We start from the raw sequence: 14998 nt of genomic DNA, 5'->3' as shown, positions 1-14998 counted from the left end.
ATCAGAAATATTATTACTGTGTAATAACTGATGAGAGTTTCACAATTTTGAATTGTTTTACATAATCCTAACAATCATACATCATTTTTGTCAAATTAATGCAGATCGGTCTTTAATCATGTCACATGAAGGGTTAATCAAGTGGCTTTTGCAATCACAACATGTAGCAATATAATATCACAACATTTTGTCAGTACTGAGTAGCTGCATTTGATGCGTTTATTAGTGGACGAGCGGACCTGCTCCCTCTCTGTGGGTCTATAAGCTGACATTGCATTTATCCTCTCTGCTTTTCTCTGACCTTCCACTTGGTACACGGGATTGGGCTCGCCCCCCACCCCCACCCTGCACTAGTCTCTCATGATTCATTTGACAACCAACGGAGCAAAACAGGTGCACAGAGAAACGCTCGTGTACTGCAGCCAACGTGCGCGTTCCCCTCGCTCTGCATGGCTGGCCAAAGCTTATGCTGAACTACGTACAGATTTGTGGCAGTAAATCTGTCAAAGGGTTTGCTTTATAGCTTTATTCACAGAATGTGCTCCTGTGGAGGAAGGGAAAAAATAAACGCCGTTCACCTGCCATTTGGCGATGACGCAGGTGGCGTTTTGCCTCACTGCTGGATGAGTCACTGAGTTTACTCAGTTTATTCAGGAGTGGAGCTTGGAATGAGAGACTGTGCTTTCTGCACAAGCCAGGGAGGGGCCATGCGAAAGCAAGGAAACTTCCACACACCCTGCGGGGAGGGCAGACCTCAGAGGTGCCACGAAGTATACCTGTGTGAGTCCTCTTCCCATCGCCGAGGGGAAAGAACACACCCTCGGCGCTGAGAGCCACCACACGGCCGTCGGCCAGCGGGATGATGGGAACGTCACGGAGGGACTGCAGTAGGTCGTCCACCTCCCCATACTCGGAGTCCAGAGCGCGGAAGTTACAGGCCAGAAGCTTGGCCAGCTTTTTCAAGCTGGAGTCTATGAAGAAAAGAGACTGATCTGAAGATCGAGCACAAGAGCAGGAAAAACACCCCATGAGCTGAGTCAGAGGCTGTATGAAAAATTCCAGCCATGTAACGCACGTGATGCAAACGTACTACACAAGCTATTGATCTGCACAGTGGGTGATCATAATGTAAAACACGTTATAAATGAACGCTAATCCCTTAAACAATAATGTGGACTGAAACACACTGAAACATAATAAAGACCTGCAGGTTGGTGGAACAACAGCTCACCAACAAAATAACTACTCGAGTGCGATTGTTTGGACAGAGGAAAAACGCGAAGGCAGCCAAAGTCGAAAGAAGAAGCAGAGCACAATTTACCGTGGCACTTACTCACTTACTGCCCGATAAACAGCCAGAAACAATCAGTACAGACGGGACCGCCAGGCCAGGACCTGAGCACTCATACCTGAGTGAAGATGGCCGTGTTGCGCAAGGCTCCTGGCCATGGCGCACACCACGGTGGTGACGTCGGCTCCCCTGAGCCGGTGGACACCCAGGGCACTGAGCAGGGACGAGGATAGGGCTAAGTGCAGGGCAGGGTGCAGGTAGGACAGGCTCAGGTGCTCACGTAGCTCTGCCCCTCCAATCACGTCCTGGACCAGGGGGTCTTGACACATGGCCACCTGGGAGGGTAGCTTGAATTCCACGCTGCCCTCTGCAAACACAACGGGCTTCTCAGCGGACGCCAGCGGACGCCGTGACACAAGGCATGCGCCCTGACAGTACTCGAGAAAAACAGGGTGTTGGCATGTTGCCGTGTTGGCGTGTGGCCAGGCCTGGCTGACTCACCGGGGTCCTCCTTGGCTGGCAGGAAGGGTTTACCCTTCAGCAGCTGAATGATCTGATTGGCTACAGGGCTGAAGAAGTCCAGGATCTCGCTGGGCTGAGGAATGAACTGCAAGAAGTGGCAGAGTCCCTGCAGCTCGCTGAACTCCGGGTGTTTCTGTAACGTTAAATGTTTGCAAGCCCAATCCAAGTTTACTCCACGGGATTTTACAGAATGGGTTTAAACTGTCCCATCACACCTGACATTTCATTATATTTAATAGCCAATATTTGCACCAGTGCTGTCGATAGATAATTTGATCATTTGTTTTGGCTCTGTAGTCTAGCACACTGGATTTTAAATGCAACATGACTAGGAGGTACTAAAGTACTAAAAGTAATATCAATTTTGTGGTAATATAATAATAATTATTAGCATCCTATTAACTGAGGAAGAGCTGAGGAATTTCTGAGCGAAGAAATTGATTCCAAGGCCAGTTTCATAACAAATTGGCCGAGAGCACGGCGCCAAAGCAACAAAAACATCGCTGCAGAGCGGGGAGTTAGTGGCACAGACTCCGTAGTGACTGGCCTTACTTAATGATGTGTCGTGTGCTACCCTTACACTGAAGACATCCATGGCTTGCAGGAAGAGCTGAGGAATTTCTGAGCGAAGAAACTGATTCCAAGGGCTGTCTCTGTCTACGTCCTCTCTCGAAGAAGGGATGTCAAAATCTCCTGTGGGGGGAAGGATGAGAAGGCCGGACTGAGCAGCTTCTTCAGACAACAAATGACCTCCTAAACTCCTGGTTTATTATCGATCTTTTAATGACAACACATTATTTGCTAACTTCATTAAAATGAATAGAAATGGTATGTAGTTAAAAGAATGGGTGTGGACCCACTGGTGCATCTTGGGAGTTTAAAGGTTTTAGTGTTCTTAGGATGGTGATGGTCTGATAACAAGATGACACTTCCGATATTAATTCACAAACTACAGCATGTATGTGCAATCGTGAAGCAAAGATGGAACTTTAAGGAAACCAAACCAGACTCCTTGCCAATGGCAGCTGATCCTAATATTGGAAAGTGAGCAGGATAAAGGCCACAGATTAGAACCTTGTACAATGAACCGGAAGCCAAAGCTCCTCAGGGGCAGGAAGGCGAAGACGGGTTGCATGGCAGGTCGTGTGCAGGCGTCGCCTGCCGAGCCAGTGCCCAGCTGGAAGGCGAGGGCAAGCTCCGTGGACTCCACACCCTCTTTGATCTGGCAGACGAACACAGACATGCGCGCAGACACACAGAAACACACACACACACGCACACACAGAGAGGAACAGCAGTAAGTCTAATTCAGACTGCAGTGTTGCAACATGGCATGCAGTTTAATGCGCTATGGAGCAAAGTGGGCCGTGTCGACGTTCGCGGGTTCAGAAGTCACGCAGAATGACGGAACCCAGCACTCGCTGCCAAGCGGTTGCCCCGTGAGGGGGAAAGACGAGAGACAAAAGGTAGAGAGGAAGTTGACAGGGAGAAGAAGGCAACCAGCTGAGCTGAGGTGTCCAGAACCAGCAGGTGAGCCTCCTGACTGCGAACAGCCAGAAGGTTCTGGAATCTGCACACATGTTGTTTGAATGAGACGAGAAGCAGATGCACCACGTCCCCTGGAGTGCAAGCTGTGGCATGCTACAACAACAACAGGTGAGCATCGTCAGTGCGGGTGGAGTGTGGGTGGAGTGAGGGCGAAGCAGCGCTATTTCACCTGTCTTCTCTCGTCTCCATGGCACCACTCCAGCGCGACACGTGCTGCTGGCCCATAATGCAATTCCACCATACATTTTTTACAAGCATGTTAAGTTCTGTTAAGTATTTTTGTAGAGATGGTGAGAATGTAAACGTGTAACTGAAGCTACTAGACTTGAGAGTGAACGTGAGTGTGGTGAGGTTATCACTACCACACAGAATTAGGGAATCTAAAAGAAACGTGTGTTTTCTGTGCACACGTGGAGAGGAGGTGGGGATTGTTTGTTTATCACTCTTCAAAATGTTCATTTGGACTAAAAATGTAGTTTATAAAACCTGTTTATAGATGAAGCACAGAAAACAGGAGCTAAAGAACGAATTTATAAACTTCAGCCAACCAGGTGAGGCTAAAATAAGTTTCAGGAGGGGAAAAAGGAACTGGACCAGGTAAGCATTACTTGGCCAATACCGTGCAGCCCGGCTACCATTCACAGCAGGCTAGACAATATTGTTTTGTTCAAATTATTTTAGATTAAAAAGCTTTTTTAGTCTACTGATGTTTTTCCTTCAGAATAACAAAGCTTGGTACCTTTCATAAAAAAAGTGTTGCTTTATCTCATGTTTTGTTAAGTTGACTTGTATTTGAATATTACATTTAGAATAAAGAAGAGGGTTTTTTGCTTGGGAGGGTGAGGAGCATGAAAAAGGGGTGCCCAGGAATAGTTGCAGTGACCAGTGTCGATAAGCGAGGAGCAGGAATGAGATGAAGAGAAAACGTCTGTAGCTACTCCACTCACATATTGTCTCAGATATGCCTGAAACACCACACAGGACAGACAGTCCCAAAATATCAACAGATCAGATCAGATCAGACAGCTCTGAAACACTGCACAGCAAAAACAAGTAGATTTCCAAAAGTGGGTCAGAAACACTGGAGGGGAAGGAGTGAGGTGTGTGTGTGTGTGTGTGTACGTGTGTGTGCGTGCACGCGTGTGTCTGTGTGTGTGCATGTGTGTGTGCGTGCACGCGTGCGTGTATCTGTGTGTGTGTACGTGTGTGTGCGTGCGCTCGCGCGTGTCTGTGTGCGTGCGCGCGTGTGTCTGTGTGTGTGCATGTGTGTGTGCGTGCACGCGTGCGTGTATCTGTGTGTGTGTACGTGTGTGTGCGCGCGTGTGTCTGTGTGTGTGCATGTGTGTGTGCGTGCACGCGTGCGTGTATCTGTGTGTGTGTACGTGTGTGTGCGCACCACACCTTCTTAGAGTGGAGCACTTTCTTCACGACCAGCCAGCGGTCCACTCCGTCTGCATGCTTCACCTCCAGTATGTCATGGCTCAGGTCTCTCCGGGTCATGGACACCAGCCTCCTCTCAGCCTGGCGGTGACACCAAGCGCACATTGTCAGCTTTGCTCACCCAGCGTCTGCCCGGCGAGCTGTTGGGGGCGTCTCCGCCTGGCTCACCTCACTGTAGATGGTGATGGAGCGCAGGCGGTGCAGGAAGAGCAGCAGGGAGGGGTGCACGTCGTGGAACAGGTTCTTGGTCTGATAGCACTCTGACCGCAGCAGCAGCAAGATCTTAGTGGTCCAGCTAAGAGGAGCAAAGGATTGGTCCATCAAGCGCATCAGCGTAGACGATTCCCATCATAACAACAGTAACCTCAGGTACAGCGCGTTACGGAGTTGCTGGTTTTACACTGAGGGCCTCCTCTTTTGTTTTGTTTTTGTGTGTTTTTTTTTTTTTTACCTCTTTTCGGTGATCTCCTTGGCAACAGAGTGTACTGGCCTTTCCTCGTCCACCCAGTGAGGCAGGATGTATCCCATTGGATCACTGGTCTTGTCGAATCGAATGTGGAAGCCATTCGAGTGGATCTCGGGACAGTCGGTGACTTTGAAAACCGATTTGAAGCCTATGCCCTTCTGCCCTGCGATGAGGGGAGTCCAACAGCCATCACTCAGAACACCAAGCAGTGGCATTATTTATAAATAAATAAAAATGTATTTACACAGTTACAAGTGTAACTTCAACTCCATAATATTTGATCACCAAATTGCCACCTGCAAATTGATGACTATAAGCAAATTATTCTAGGTTTGTCCCAATAAAAACTAATCCATGAGCTAAATAAACAAAAGATTACTCAGTGGAGCACTGTGACCCAAATATTTGTCACTGGCCACTTCTACTTAACATTTTTCATTGAGCTCAGTAAACCCAGAGAGATTGGGTTTCACTCTGAGAGATTCGCTAAGCGTAATGGGAGACGAAGCTTGCCCCTAAACCCCAGGTCCACGTGCGCCCGGACGGCTCTGCTTACCTATGTAGCCGCACGTGTGCTTCCCTTTGGTGCTCCTGCCCACGTCGCAGATGGCACGCACATTGCGCTCCTCGAATCCGCACTCGTTGTTGAGGATGGCGATACAGTCCTTCTGCACCACAAAGGCCAGGGCGGGCAGCTCCGAGCCGCCCGGGGGGTAGCTGTTGTCATCGGCGTTCTGCGTTCACAAGCAACGGACATCGAGTTCACACTCTGCTCACGTCGGAACACTTGAACTTTTGCCAACAGAAATGCAAATTTAGGTGACAGAGAGGAAGAAACCATAAACCGACGTAGACCGAGGAGAGACGCAATCTCAAAACTGGGGACAGTCATCTGTTGCTTAGCATGGGTCATTAATACGCATGCCCTCATTTACATGTACATTTTTCTTAAATGCTGTGTCACACTTTTTGCAGGACATACCGTGCTTACAGACAACTGTTATGAATCTGGTCTAATGTGTCAAGAGGACATGTAACACAATAACGATCATCTACTGCCCTGGTGGTTATGAGACATTAAACCAGCAGGGAAGCAAGGAAAGCCATGTTCATTTTAAAAACATGTACGACTGCACTCCTGCCGTGCTAGCAGCCAGGGGCAGCCAACCTGAATGAGCTCCAGCACGAAGTGAGTGTCTTTGCTGTACAGCTCGGTGGAGAGGCGCTCCAGGCTGCGGCCCAGGCGCTGCTGGTGTTTCTTCATCAGGTTCTGACCCTCTTCATTCAGCTCCACACCGATACCAAACTCACTCTTCCTGCAAACGACACAGAAACGTTCATACAGAGTAACGCGCGCCGCAGCTCCGGCTGGAAATCGATGTTCGCTGGCAGTTTTCTCAGGGGTAGTCAGGGAGTTTTAAACAAGCACAAAGGAAGTCTATACAAAGAGTTTCCTCTTGCCCACAGAAGCTTTGATGAAGGGAGTTAAAAACACAAAGACCCCTGGGCTCCAGAGTGGTGCAACCCAAAGGAGTGGGCCTCATCATTGGGAGCTCGCTGTCTGGAGAACAGACGATGCCACAGACATCTGTGGCCTGGAGTACACTGGCACTGTTCTCTGGGTGGGAGAGACTGCATTACTCCGTCCCGCCCCCATTCACTGTGACACTAGCCAATCGTGCACATGCATGTGTTCATGCGTGCTGACAAGGGCAGTTAGCGCCTTCCTCCAAGGCCGTTGGGCTGCCCCCTGTCGCAGCAGAGACAACAGTTTGAAAAGCTTTGGCACGAGATGTCACGTGTTGCAGGAATGACCCTCCACAGGTGGTAGCTGTTGTACGATGGGGGGAGGTGAGCTAGATGGTGGATGGGAATTGGGCGAGAAAAAATGGGATAAAAATGCAGAGACAGTAAGGGGTCTACGGACCTGATGTCCTCGACGATGGCTCTGTGCTGACTCAAGCACTCACTAGCAGGAACCGCCTCCTCTTCTTCCTCATCCTCTTCATCCTCCCCTCTGCTCTCAATGCTACTGGCCTCCTCGTTCAGCTCCGACGCTAGCTCAAACAGCTCCTCATCGTCACCCTCATCGGCGTCGTCATTCCTGACGGCATCAGTGATACCTGGAAGCACAGCGACGCCTTAAGTTTGATCATACATGCCGCTGCAGGCGACTCTGATTGCCATCATGCTTTTAAAAACTTCAAAAAGAACCCTCCTGCTTTTACAAAGCGGATTTTAAAAAGCTCTGACCCTGCTGAGAAGCTTTGGCAAGGCTGGAGCAGCTGGATCTGGACACGGCGTTGAGCACAGACTCCTCCAGCAGGTCCTCGCTGTCCGGACTCAACGCTGACGATCTGTCACTCATGGAGTCGGCGTCCGGATTCTGCAGGGAATGACACTACGTGAGCAGGAACCAGAGAAGACATCACACGGCCATCACGTCGCTGTGTACAGGGATTAGCAACATGCCGTGATGTATTTAACAGGACGTGATTATAGAGAGGCCTGCAGAATTTTGTCCTAAATAATTAGCACTTGCTGAAACATGAAAGTGTACATTTGGATAATACTGACAAATGGATTAGGATACTCGTGCACACACACACACACACACACACACACACACACACACACAGTGATCATTTGCATACTGCAGCCTCCAGCGCTACAAAAGCTGTAGAGGTCTCAGTATCTCAGTAACTACTCCTCATGCTTATCTAACCCAAGAGGAGCTGAAGTCCCCACCTTGGATGCGTGTGAGGAGAGCCCGGGTGGCAGCTGGGGTCGCAGCTGCGGGACGAGCTGGCCATGGAAGTCCCGCACCCACTCGGTGAGGCCCAGCAGAAGACCCATGCGATGGAGCTTGCTGAGGTAGCGGCTCTCAGCCCGGGCTGCCTCCAGCAGGACAGACTTGGACTTGGCGTGTCCGAGCACCTTGGACAGAGGCTCCAAAATCACCTGAACGATAACATTTCCGATGTAAGAGCCCGCACAGACGGAGCTTAACAGTCTATGGAGGACAACGCATATTAGTGAGTGATCAGAGGAGCGGCGTCACGGACTCGGAGGCGGCACTGGAGTTGTGTGATGATGAGACGCAACTCCGTGGGCAGGAGGCTAATGGCGTTTTGTGAGGATAACCTTCTGAGCCGCTGGAGAATGCGCCCAGGTAACGCCAACTGTTGTCATGATGAAAACCTGGTTACAACACGGTTGTTGTTTTTGTTGTTGTTGTTGTTTTCTTGATCTCCCCAAAAGACTCCACCACTCCCATTTGTGCGTGGTTCTCTCTTCTCTGCTGTATTATGACTATGTGTGCGTCACAAACCACATTCATTCTCAAGAGTGGCCACAAGTTTCCTCGAACGGGCAAAATGCCATCTCGTTAAATCTTAAAAAGTCACGGAGCAACGGTGACTGGGGAAAAGCTCTCTGTCCGCCTGAGTCACGGCTGGCCTCCAGACCATGGACCCACCTGCTGCAGGAGCTCTTTGCAAATCCGTGTAGGCATCCGCGTTATGCATTCGAGCAGGAACTTGGCCACAGTGCTGAAGGTACAGTCATCTTCACCAAGAGTTAAGTCTGAGGGAAAAAACACAACAGACTCAGATGAGGCACTAATTACCTATTAAGGTCTGGTTTTAACTCTACTGAGTAAACCAATGAGCAACCCAAGGGTGACAGTGGCAAGGTATAACTCTCTGAGATGAGACGAGAAACACATGAGCTAGGATCCAAACGGAAACACGTCATCCTATGGACAACACCGGATGCTTGATTTGATATTTTGCTCTTATAAATAACGAAAAATTGTACTTAGGCCATGGAAAACAATACTGACTGTCTTGAACTTATACAGGATGTTAAGTAAGCCACATTTCAAGAGAGGAAAAGGCCTATATGTAGAAAACATCGCATTTTATACACTGTTGTGTTTAAAAGCTGATCTATAATTTCTCTCTTTCCACATTCATTTCGGAACCTGGTCCCAATAAGCAAAATCAAACCAGTAGCAACCCTTGAGATACAGTGAACACACACCCAGTTAAGCAGCTAGTCGTGACGTGCGGGAGATGCTGATTAGCAGACACTCTTCTCAAGAGTGACTTACACATGTCCACATGTGCAGGGACATGGGTTCCTACCTTCTTGTGCGACCGCTGTGGCCAGCGCCCCTTCCATGTGATTGGCCAGCAGAGCTGTGGGCGTGTTGGCAATGCCATGTGCCACCACGATGGAGACCAGGTGGCCGGCCGTGCCCACTGGGTCCAGAGCCTGGGCTGCTCCAGAGAAGTGTTTGTCACTGGTGAGCGTAGTGATCCGCAACAGCACGCCGGGAGACACCTCCAAAGCCAGGAGGTCTGTGTTACCTGGTCCGGGCGCAGCAAAAGCAAAGATCGTTACTGAAGCTGCTGGCCAGAGGACATTAATGGCGTCTCGCGTCCGAATCAGAAGAAAGGCGCTCTGAACTTTCTGAGAAGGGTAAGGGCAGAGGGAGTCTTTGAGTCTTTGTGTTAAAGCCCCTATGATGAAGATGAAACACTAAGTATGACTCCCATGTCTCGGACGTTAGCAGAGTGGTGCCGCTGTGGTGACCTACCGCAGTACTTCTCGATGAAGTCTTTGAGGGGTCCGTGGCTGGGCTGAAAGACCAGAGCCCACTGGCTCCACTCGCTCAGGTCCTGGAGCAGGGGGGCAGACAGGAGGCTAGCCACCGCCTGATCACGGCTCAACTCGCCCAGCAAGCCCACTGTGTCGGGCAGTCCCTCCCTGAGAGCGCACACACACATATACACACACAAATCAGACACCTTGGCAAAGAACACTAAGTACTGAGATCTTTCACAACACCCCTGCTTTGTTGTGGTCTGAGCTCCGGCCCGAGCCAATGAGCAGAACTGGCAGTAGTTTCAGACAGGCTTTCCTGGAACATTTACCATCTCTTTCACACACGCACGCACACAGATCTGATTTTTTTGGTACCCTTGGGCCTGGTGCCCATGAGCCTCGGGGAAGAGACTGGCTTCTGTGAGGGGGTGTGAGTCTCACCCTGGGTTTTTGGGGAGCAGTGGGCACTCGTAGCGCACGCAGGCCGCCGTGCCCCCTCCGCACAGCTCTCGCTGGCGCCTGGCAAAGTCGGCCAGGGTGCGAAGGGGCCCGTAGCCCAGCTCGCGACAGTCCCGGAGCCCATACTGGCTCCTCAGGGCAGCCTCCACTAACGGCAACTGCACAGAAACAGCAACATGGGGGGCTCTCGCATGTCAAAACAAAGACACGGACCTGTTTTCCCTCTGCACGCGTGTCCGTGTGCTTCAGAATATGCATCAAACAGAAGTTTGTAAGTTTTCCATGAAGTCTGAACGATCATATTTATCTCCAGAGATATGACAGTGTGAACGTCTCGACAGATGTCAACAGCCTTCAGCCAGTGATCAGGACTCTCTAGGACCCACCTGGCTCGGATCACCCTCCCCGCACTGCTTAATGAACTCATACACGTCCTGCTGGCTCGGTCTGTAACCACACGCTCGGACATCCTGGCTGCCAATGGCCACACTGCCACCTACAGCCTCCTGAAGGAACTGCACAAACAGCACAGGAACCAAGCAAATCATTAAAAGCCGCAACAGGGCCTTGACAAAGATAAGCAACACCTCTCGGTCCTCCTGACCGAGACTCCACTTGCCTGCATGTCTTTGACCAGAAACTCGAGGAAGGAGCCCAGCTGCAGCTGGCGGAACTCCCTGAAGCAGAAGTGCTCAGTCACCTTCTTCTCTAGCCTGCAGAGGGAGGCCAGCGACACGGTGCCGATGATGGCGGACAGGCACTCTTGGAAGTACTGCCTCACCACGGCTGTGGCAAAAGACCCCCGGAACAAATCAAGAGTTCCACAATCCTCATGATTAATATAATTAGTATAAATAATTAGTATAATTAGTATAAGATTCATATAATTTAGTATAAATAGTATAAGTATAATATAATTAGTATAAACTCTGTCAGGGCTATAAGGGAGCAAGTTATGAGTCTTCAGAGTAAGGTAACGGTGAAGAGTGAATGGTGAACACCTTCAGTGGGCGGAGCCTCGACGACTGCCTCCTCGGACGACTTCCTGTCCGCTGCTTGTTTTCGGCTTTTCTCCTTTGGTGCCAAGTCGTGCGGGATCACGAGAGAGCCACCACAGATTGCTAGCTGAAACAAGGTCCGTGCCAGTCTGTCCCCCGAGATGTGCATGAGGAAGTCCTGAACGCGCTGGAGACACACACACACACACACACACACTTGAGGTGCTATAGGAACCCACAGATTGACAGCTTTGCTTCTCTCCATCCCCACCCATCTACACACCAGACTGTCTGTCTGTTTTTCTGCTGCAGGATGCACACTACTTAAATGTCTGCTTATTTCGACAATATTTCACTGAGTATTTATAGTAAATTCTGTTTAATTATTAACTATATTAATTATACAGTTTTCAGTTGTTTTAATCTGCATTTAGCATTTTTAGAGTTGGATTTATTATATTTGTATATCTTATATATTTGATGGTGTTTATTTTTTCCTATAGCAGTGATGAGTGTGCAATTGTCCAATACCAGATTGTATAATAACAATAAACTGACCTTGGCCCTGATGACTTTTATAGGAACCAACTATAATGATGTCACAGGATTGACGGACTCTATTTCCATTTCAAGACTAATACACAATATGATCTAAACCATTAATGACAGCACGTGTACAAACGTACACTTATAATACACGCACACACACACAATTACCCAGGTCTAATGAAACTTGCTGTTTACAAGAGAGTAGGCCTATAAAAACTAGGAATGACTTCATCCATTTAACATGCTTATTAGCAGTGCTCACTGACATACACCTAGAGATTACCCGCCCCACATTGACAGGTCCCTACAGTGAAGTCAGAAAAAGAGTGCAGTGTAGGCCTTCAGTGTTCCGTGCTGTAAATGTCATGGCTAAATCACCTTTCCAGTTCTGGGCTGGATTAGCAGAATCAGAACTAACACCACTCAACATTAACGAGACAAGGATTTCCTGATGCCTGTCAGCCACCTGTCTGCCAGCCGCTTCAATTCTCACCAGGAGCTCAAAGGAAATGCCGGAAGGTAAACAGATGATGCACCCGAACAGTAGCCAAGCCATCACTCCTAGCAGTCCTTAAAAATCCATCAGGGGACAATTAAACATCACTCAGACTCTTTGGTGCTGGAGACAGAAATCTGAGCCTCTATCCTCTCATCCACCATGCTGACATCATGCTGCTGAGTGAAGCCATAGAGGAGAGGGGGCCATTAGTGTGAGCTGTTAGGCTACGTGGCTGGGTACTGAACATACCTGACCCTACGTGCTAGCCCCCTTCACTCACATGTAGCCTTGCCCTGTACTCTCCCCACTCAAAACAACCATCGAGGCCACGCCGAGGCTAACTACGGACCTGAGCGTAACACGGAATTACGGCCAGTTCTGCCCGATCCACAGCCAAAGCGTGAGCCGTTTACCTTGGTCATCCTCTCGCTGAAGACGCCCATGGAGTTGGTGAAGACCTCCATGACCGCCTCGGCAGCGGTCAGGCCGGCGTACTTTTTCCTGAGCTCCAGGCTGCCGGCGGAGGAGTAGAGGGGCAGTCCCTGAGCCGGCTCCAGAAGGCTCTTCTTGATCTTCCACAGTTTGCTCTGAACCTCCTCCTCGATCTCCTTCTGAAGGGCGTCTCTGGCTTTGTCCATGCAGGCTTTCTCTGAGCTGTATGCTTTGGTCAGTGTCTGACAGCAAAACAACAGGAGACAACATATCAATGGCATTGTTCAATGCACAGAGAATGTCCCAGGGGGCCTCAAAAACTCCCGCCTTATTTAGTTATGACACTTAAGGCATATTATTTAATTATTAGTCAATTATCAGTAACTACATTGAAATTAATAATAAATGTATGTACTTCATAGGCATAGGATGACGGGGGGGGGTTTGGTCATGTCTCCTCTTAAAAAAAATCCTCCCAGCCAATAATTCGTGCTCACAGCATCCCTGTGATTCAGATTTTTAACAGGGCGATGTATTTTCTCCTAGCTTTTAGATTTGGCCATAATTATTATAACTATCTTTAAATCATATTATTTTTAAATAATAATATTTGGGTACTGTGGCGAGAGGAAGGCAGAGCTGCTGTTACGCCCACCAGTTCGTACTGGGAGCGCCTCCCCTAATCACTGACACCCACAGCATAATCACTCAGCTCTCGTGGGCACAGGAGAGCGGACGCTGACCTCCCAGCCACGGAACAAGAGCCGTAAAAGAGACTGATCTTATGTTTGTTTAGCAGACTAGCTCCACTTTTCAAACAACTGAAAGCAAGGTAAACACAACCTGCTATGTGTCATAATGTCAGACATTGCTGGCATGTTAGCTAGCATAAGCCAAAGCCACCACCACCCCCACCCGAGCCTACGCCACTGATGTAGTTACAGCAATGAGGAACTACCATGAGTCGTGAAGGGTAGGCGGTTCATTTATTATAATGCCTTACAGATATGGGCAGCCCGACACTTTGAATCCTAATGCCAAGTTCATATGGAGATTCGCAGTTGTATTGGTCTGCCAGATACTTCATGAACTCAGCCAGGTCTACTTTAGGCTTGCTCTGCTTTCTCCTGAAGTTTCGAAGACTCTACAGGAACCAAAAAGAACAAGTAATTAGGCAAAATCTATCTAAAACATCTCACGCGCTCTTCGATTTGTTCGGTCATGAGAGGCTTCATGGATACAGCCCTGAAAACCTGGGATATACACCCAGGAATCAAACCACAGTGGCACAGAAACTCAAAATGGGAAAGACCTGGGCAAACGTTCTGGTTTTCCCTCCAACTCTAAGCTCAGAACGCTTATGACTCACCCTGAGAATGTCCACAGTCTCAATCTGGTGTATGTCATCGTCTTTTGTGTTGCTGTCTATTTTAAAGAGTCGGTGAACAAGTGGGAACTTGCAGAGAGGGCCCAGGTGGAGCTCCTCAAAGCGCTTCTTGTTCTTGAGGCCAGCGATAGCCTGACCTAGCTCGTAGAGAGTGCACATGGAAGAGGCCATCTCTACAGACTGGGATCACACAGACAAAACACACGGATGAACGTTAACACGCACAGAGCCACATTTTGTGCATCAGCTATTATAAGACCTGGAAAAACGATTAGTCAATGATATCTTGTTGATGGAGCTACATTAATGCTGATCTCTTTGTTTTTACCATAACACAAAGCCTGTAAAACCGAGTAGCTTGAGGTTGCTTTCTGTTCTGAAGTATTAATTGACCGGGTTCTTGGAAATGAGTGGAATAAATGTGATATGGCAGAGGTCTGCAGTATGCAGACTACGTAAGGCTTCTCACATGAATAAACAGGTTGATCTCTTTAACGGTCCGCTGGAGTTCTTTCAAAGCAGGCAGCTGCCACCGAGGGTCGATCCTCACAGCGTACAAGGAAGACACTTGCATGAGTGTGCACATCTTGCTCACCACCTATTAAAAGGAAACCACTTCAGAGTCGCAGTCACAGATCGAAAAACACACTCGACTGCAAGCTCGCAGACACACGGACCTTCTCGTGAGTGACCAATTCCCCCTCTGCTGCGATGGATCGGATGGCGTCCTCAGCCAGGCTGTTCACGTCATCCGGGTTCACCACCTTCTTCTTGCGCCTCGGCACGCTCTCCTGGC

At 49.1% G+C, this 14998-nt stretch overlaps 1 protein-coding gene across 1 annotated transcript in view; it reads right to left on the bottom strand.

The window, feature by feature from the left end:
• wu:fj29h11 (protein NO VEIN) overlaps window positions 1-14998 on the bottom strand; it is a 28072-nt gene that overhangs the window by 10536 nt on the left and 2538 nt on the right. Inside the window, exons 4-28 of the mRNA XM_026999653.2 lie at window positions 14880-14998; window positions 14672-14800; window positions 14185-14382; window positions 13819-13959; window positions 12797-13057; window positions 11339-11522; window positions 10957-11123; window positions 10724-10852; window positions 10320-10495; window positions 9871-10040; window positions 9416-9640; window positions 8746-8852; window positions 8016-8228; window positions 7521-7653; window positions 7195-7390; window positions 6436-6583; window positions 5824-6001; window positions 5253-5430; window positions 4970-5096; window positions 4763-4882; window positions 2888-3035; window positions 2394-2506; window positions 1793-1946; window positions 1410-1658; window positions 777-971 (exon numbers count right to left, since the gene is read on the bottom strand). The exon at window positions 14880-14998 is cut by the window's right edge and continues 315 nt beyond it. Coding sequence (XP_026855454.2) covers window positions 777-971; window positions 1410-1658; window positions 1793-1946; window positions 2394-2506; window positions 2888-3035; window positions 4763-4882; window positions 4970-5096; window positions 5253-5430; window positions 5824-6001; window positions 6436-6583; window positions 7195-7390; window positions 7521-7653; window positions 8016-8228; window positions 8746-8852; window positions 9416-9640; window positions 9871-10040; window positions 10320-10495; window positions 10724-10852; window positions 10957-11123; window positions 11339-11522; window positions 12797-13057; window positions 13819-13959; window positions 14185-14382; window positions 14672-14800; window positions 14880-14998 — 4158 coding nt within the window. The remainder of the gene's footprint in view (window positions 1-776; window positions 972-1409; window positions 1659-1792; window positions 1947-2393; window positions 2507-2887; window positions 3036-4762; window positions 4883-4969; window positions 5097-5252; window positions 5431-5823; window positions 6002-6435; window positions 6584-7194; window positions 7391-7520; window positions 7654-8015; window positions 8229-8745; window positions 8853-9415; window positions 9641-9870; window positions 10041-10319; window positions 10496-10723; window positions 10853-10956; window positions 11124-11338; window positions 11523-12796; window positions 13058-13818; window positions 13960-14184; window positions 14383-14671; window positions 14801-14879) is intronic.

This window comes from Electrophorus electricus, chromosome 14 (assembly GCF_013358815.1).
Source record: "Electrophorus electricus isolate fEleEle1 chromosome 14, fEleEle1.pri, whole genome shotgun sequence".
Taxonomy (NCBI): Eukaryota; Metazoa; Chordata; class Actinopteri; order Gymnotiformes; family Gymnotidae; genus Electrophorus; species Electrophorus electricus.
Note: the sequence above shows the minus strand (reverse complement) of the source record. Positions and strands in the feature narration are given on the sequence as shown.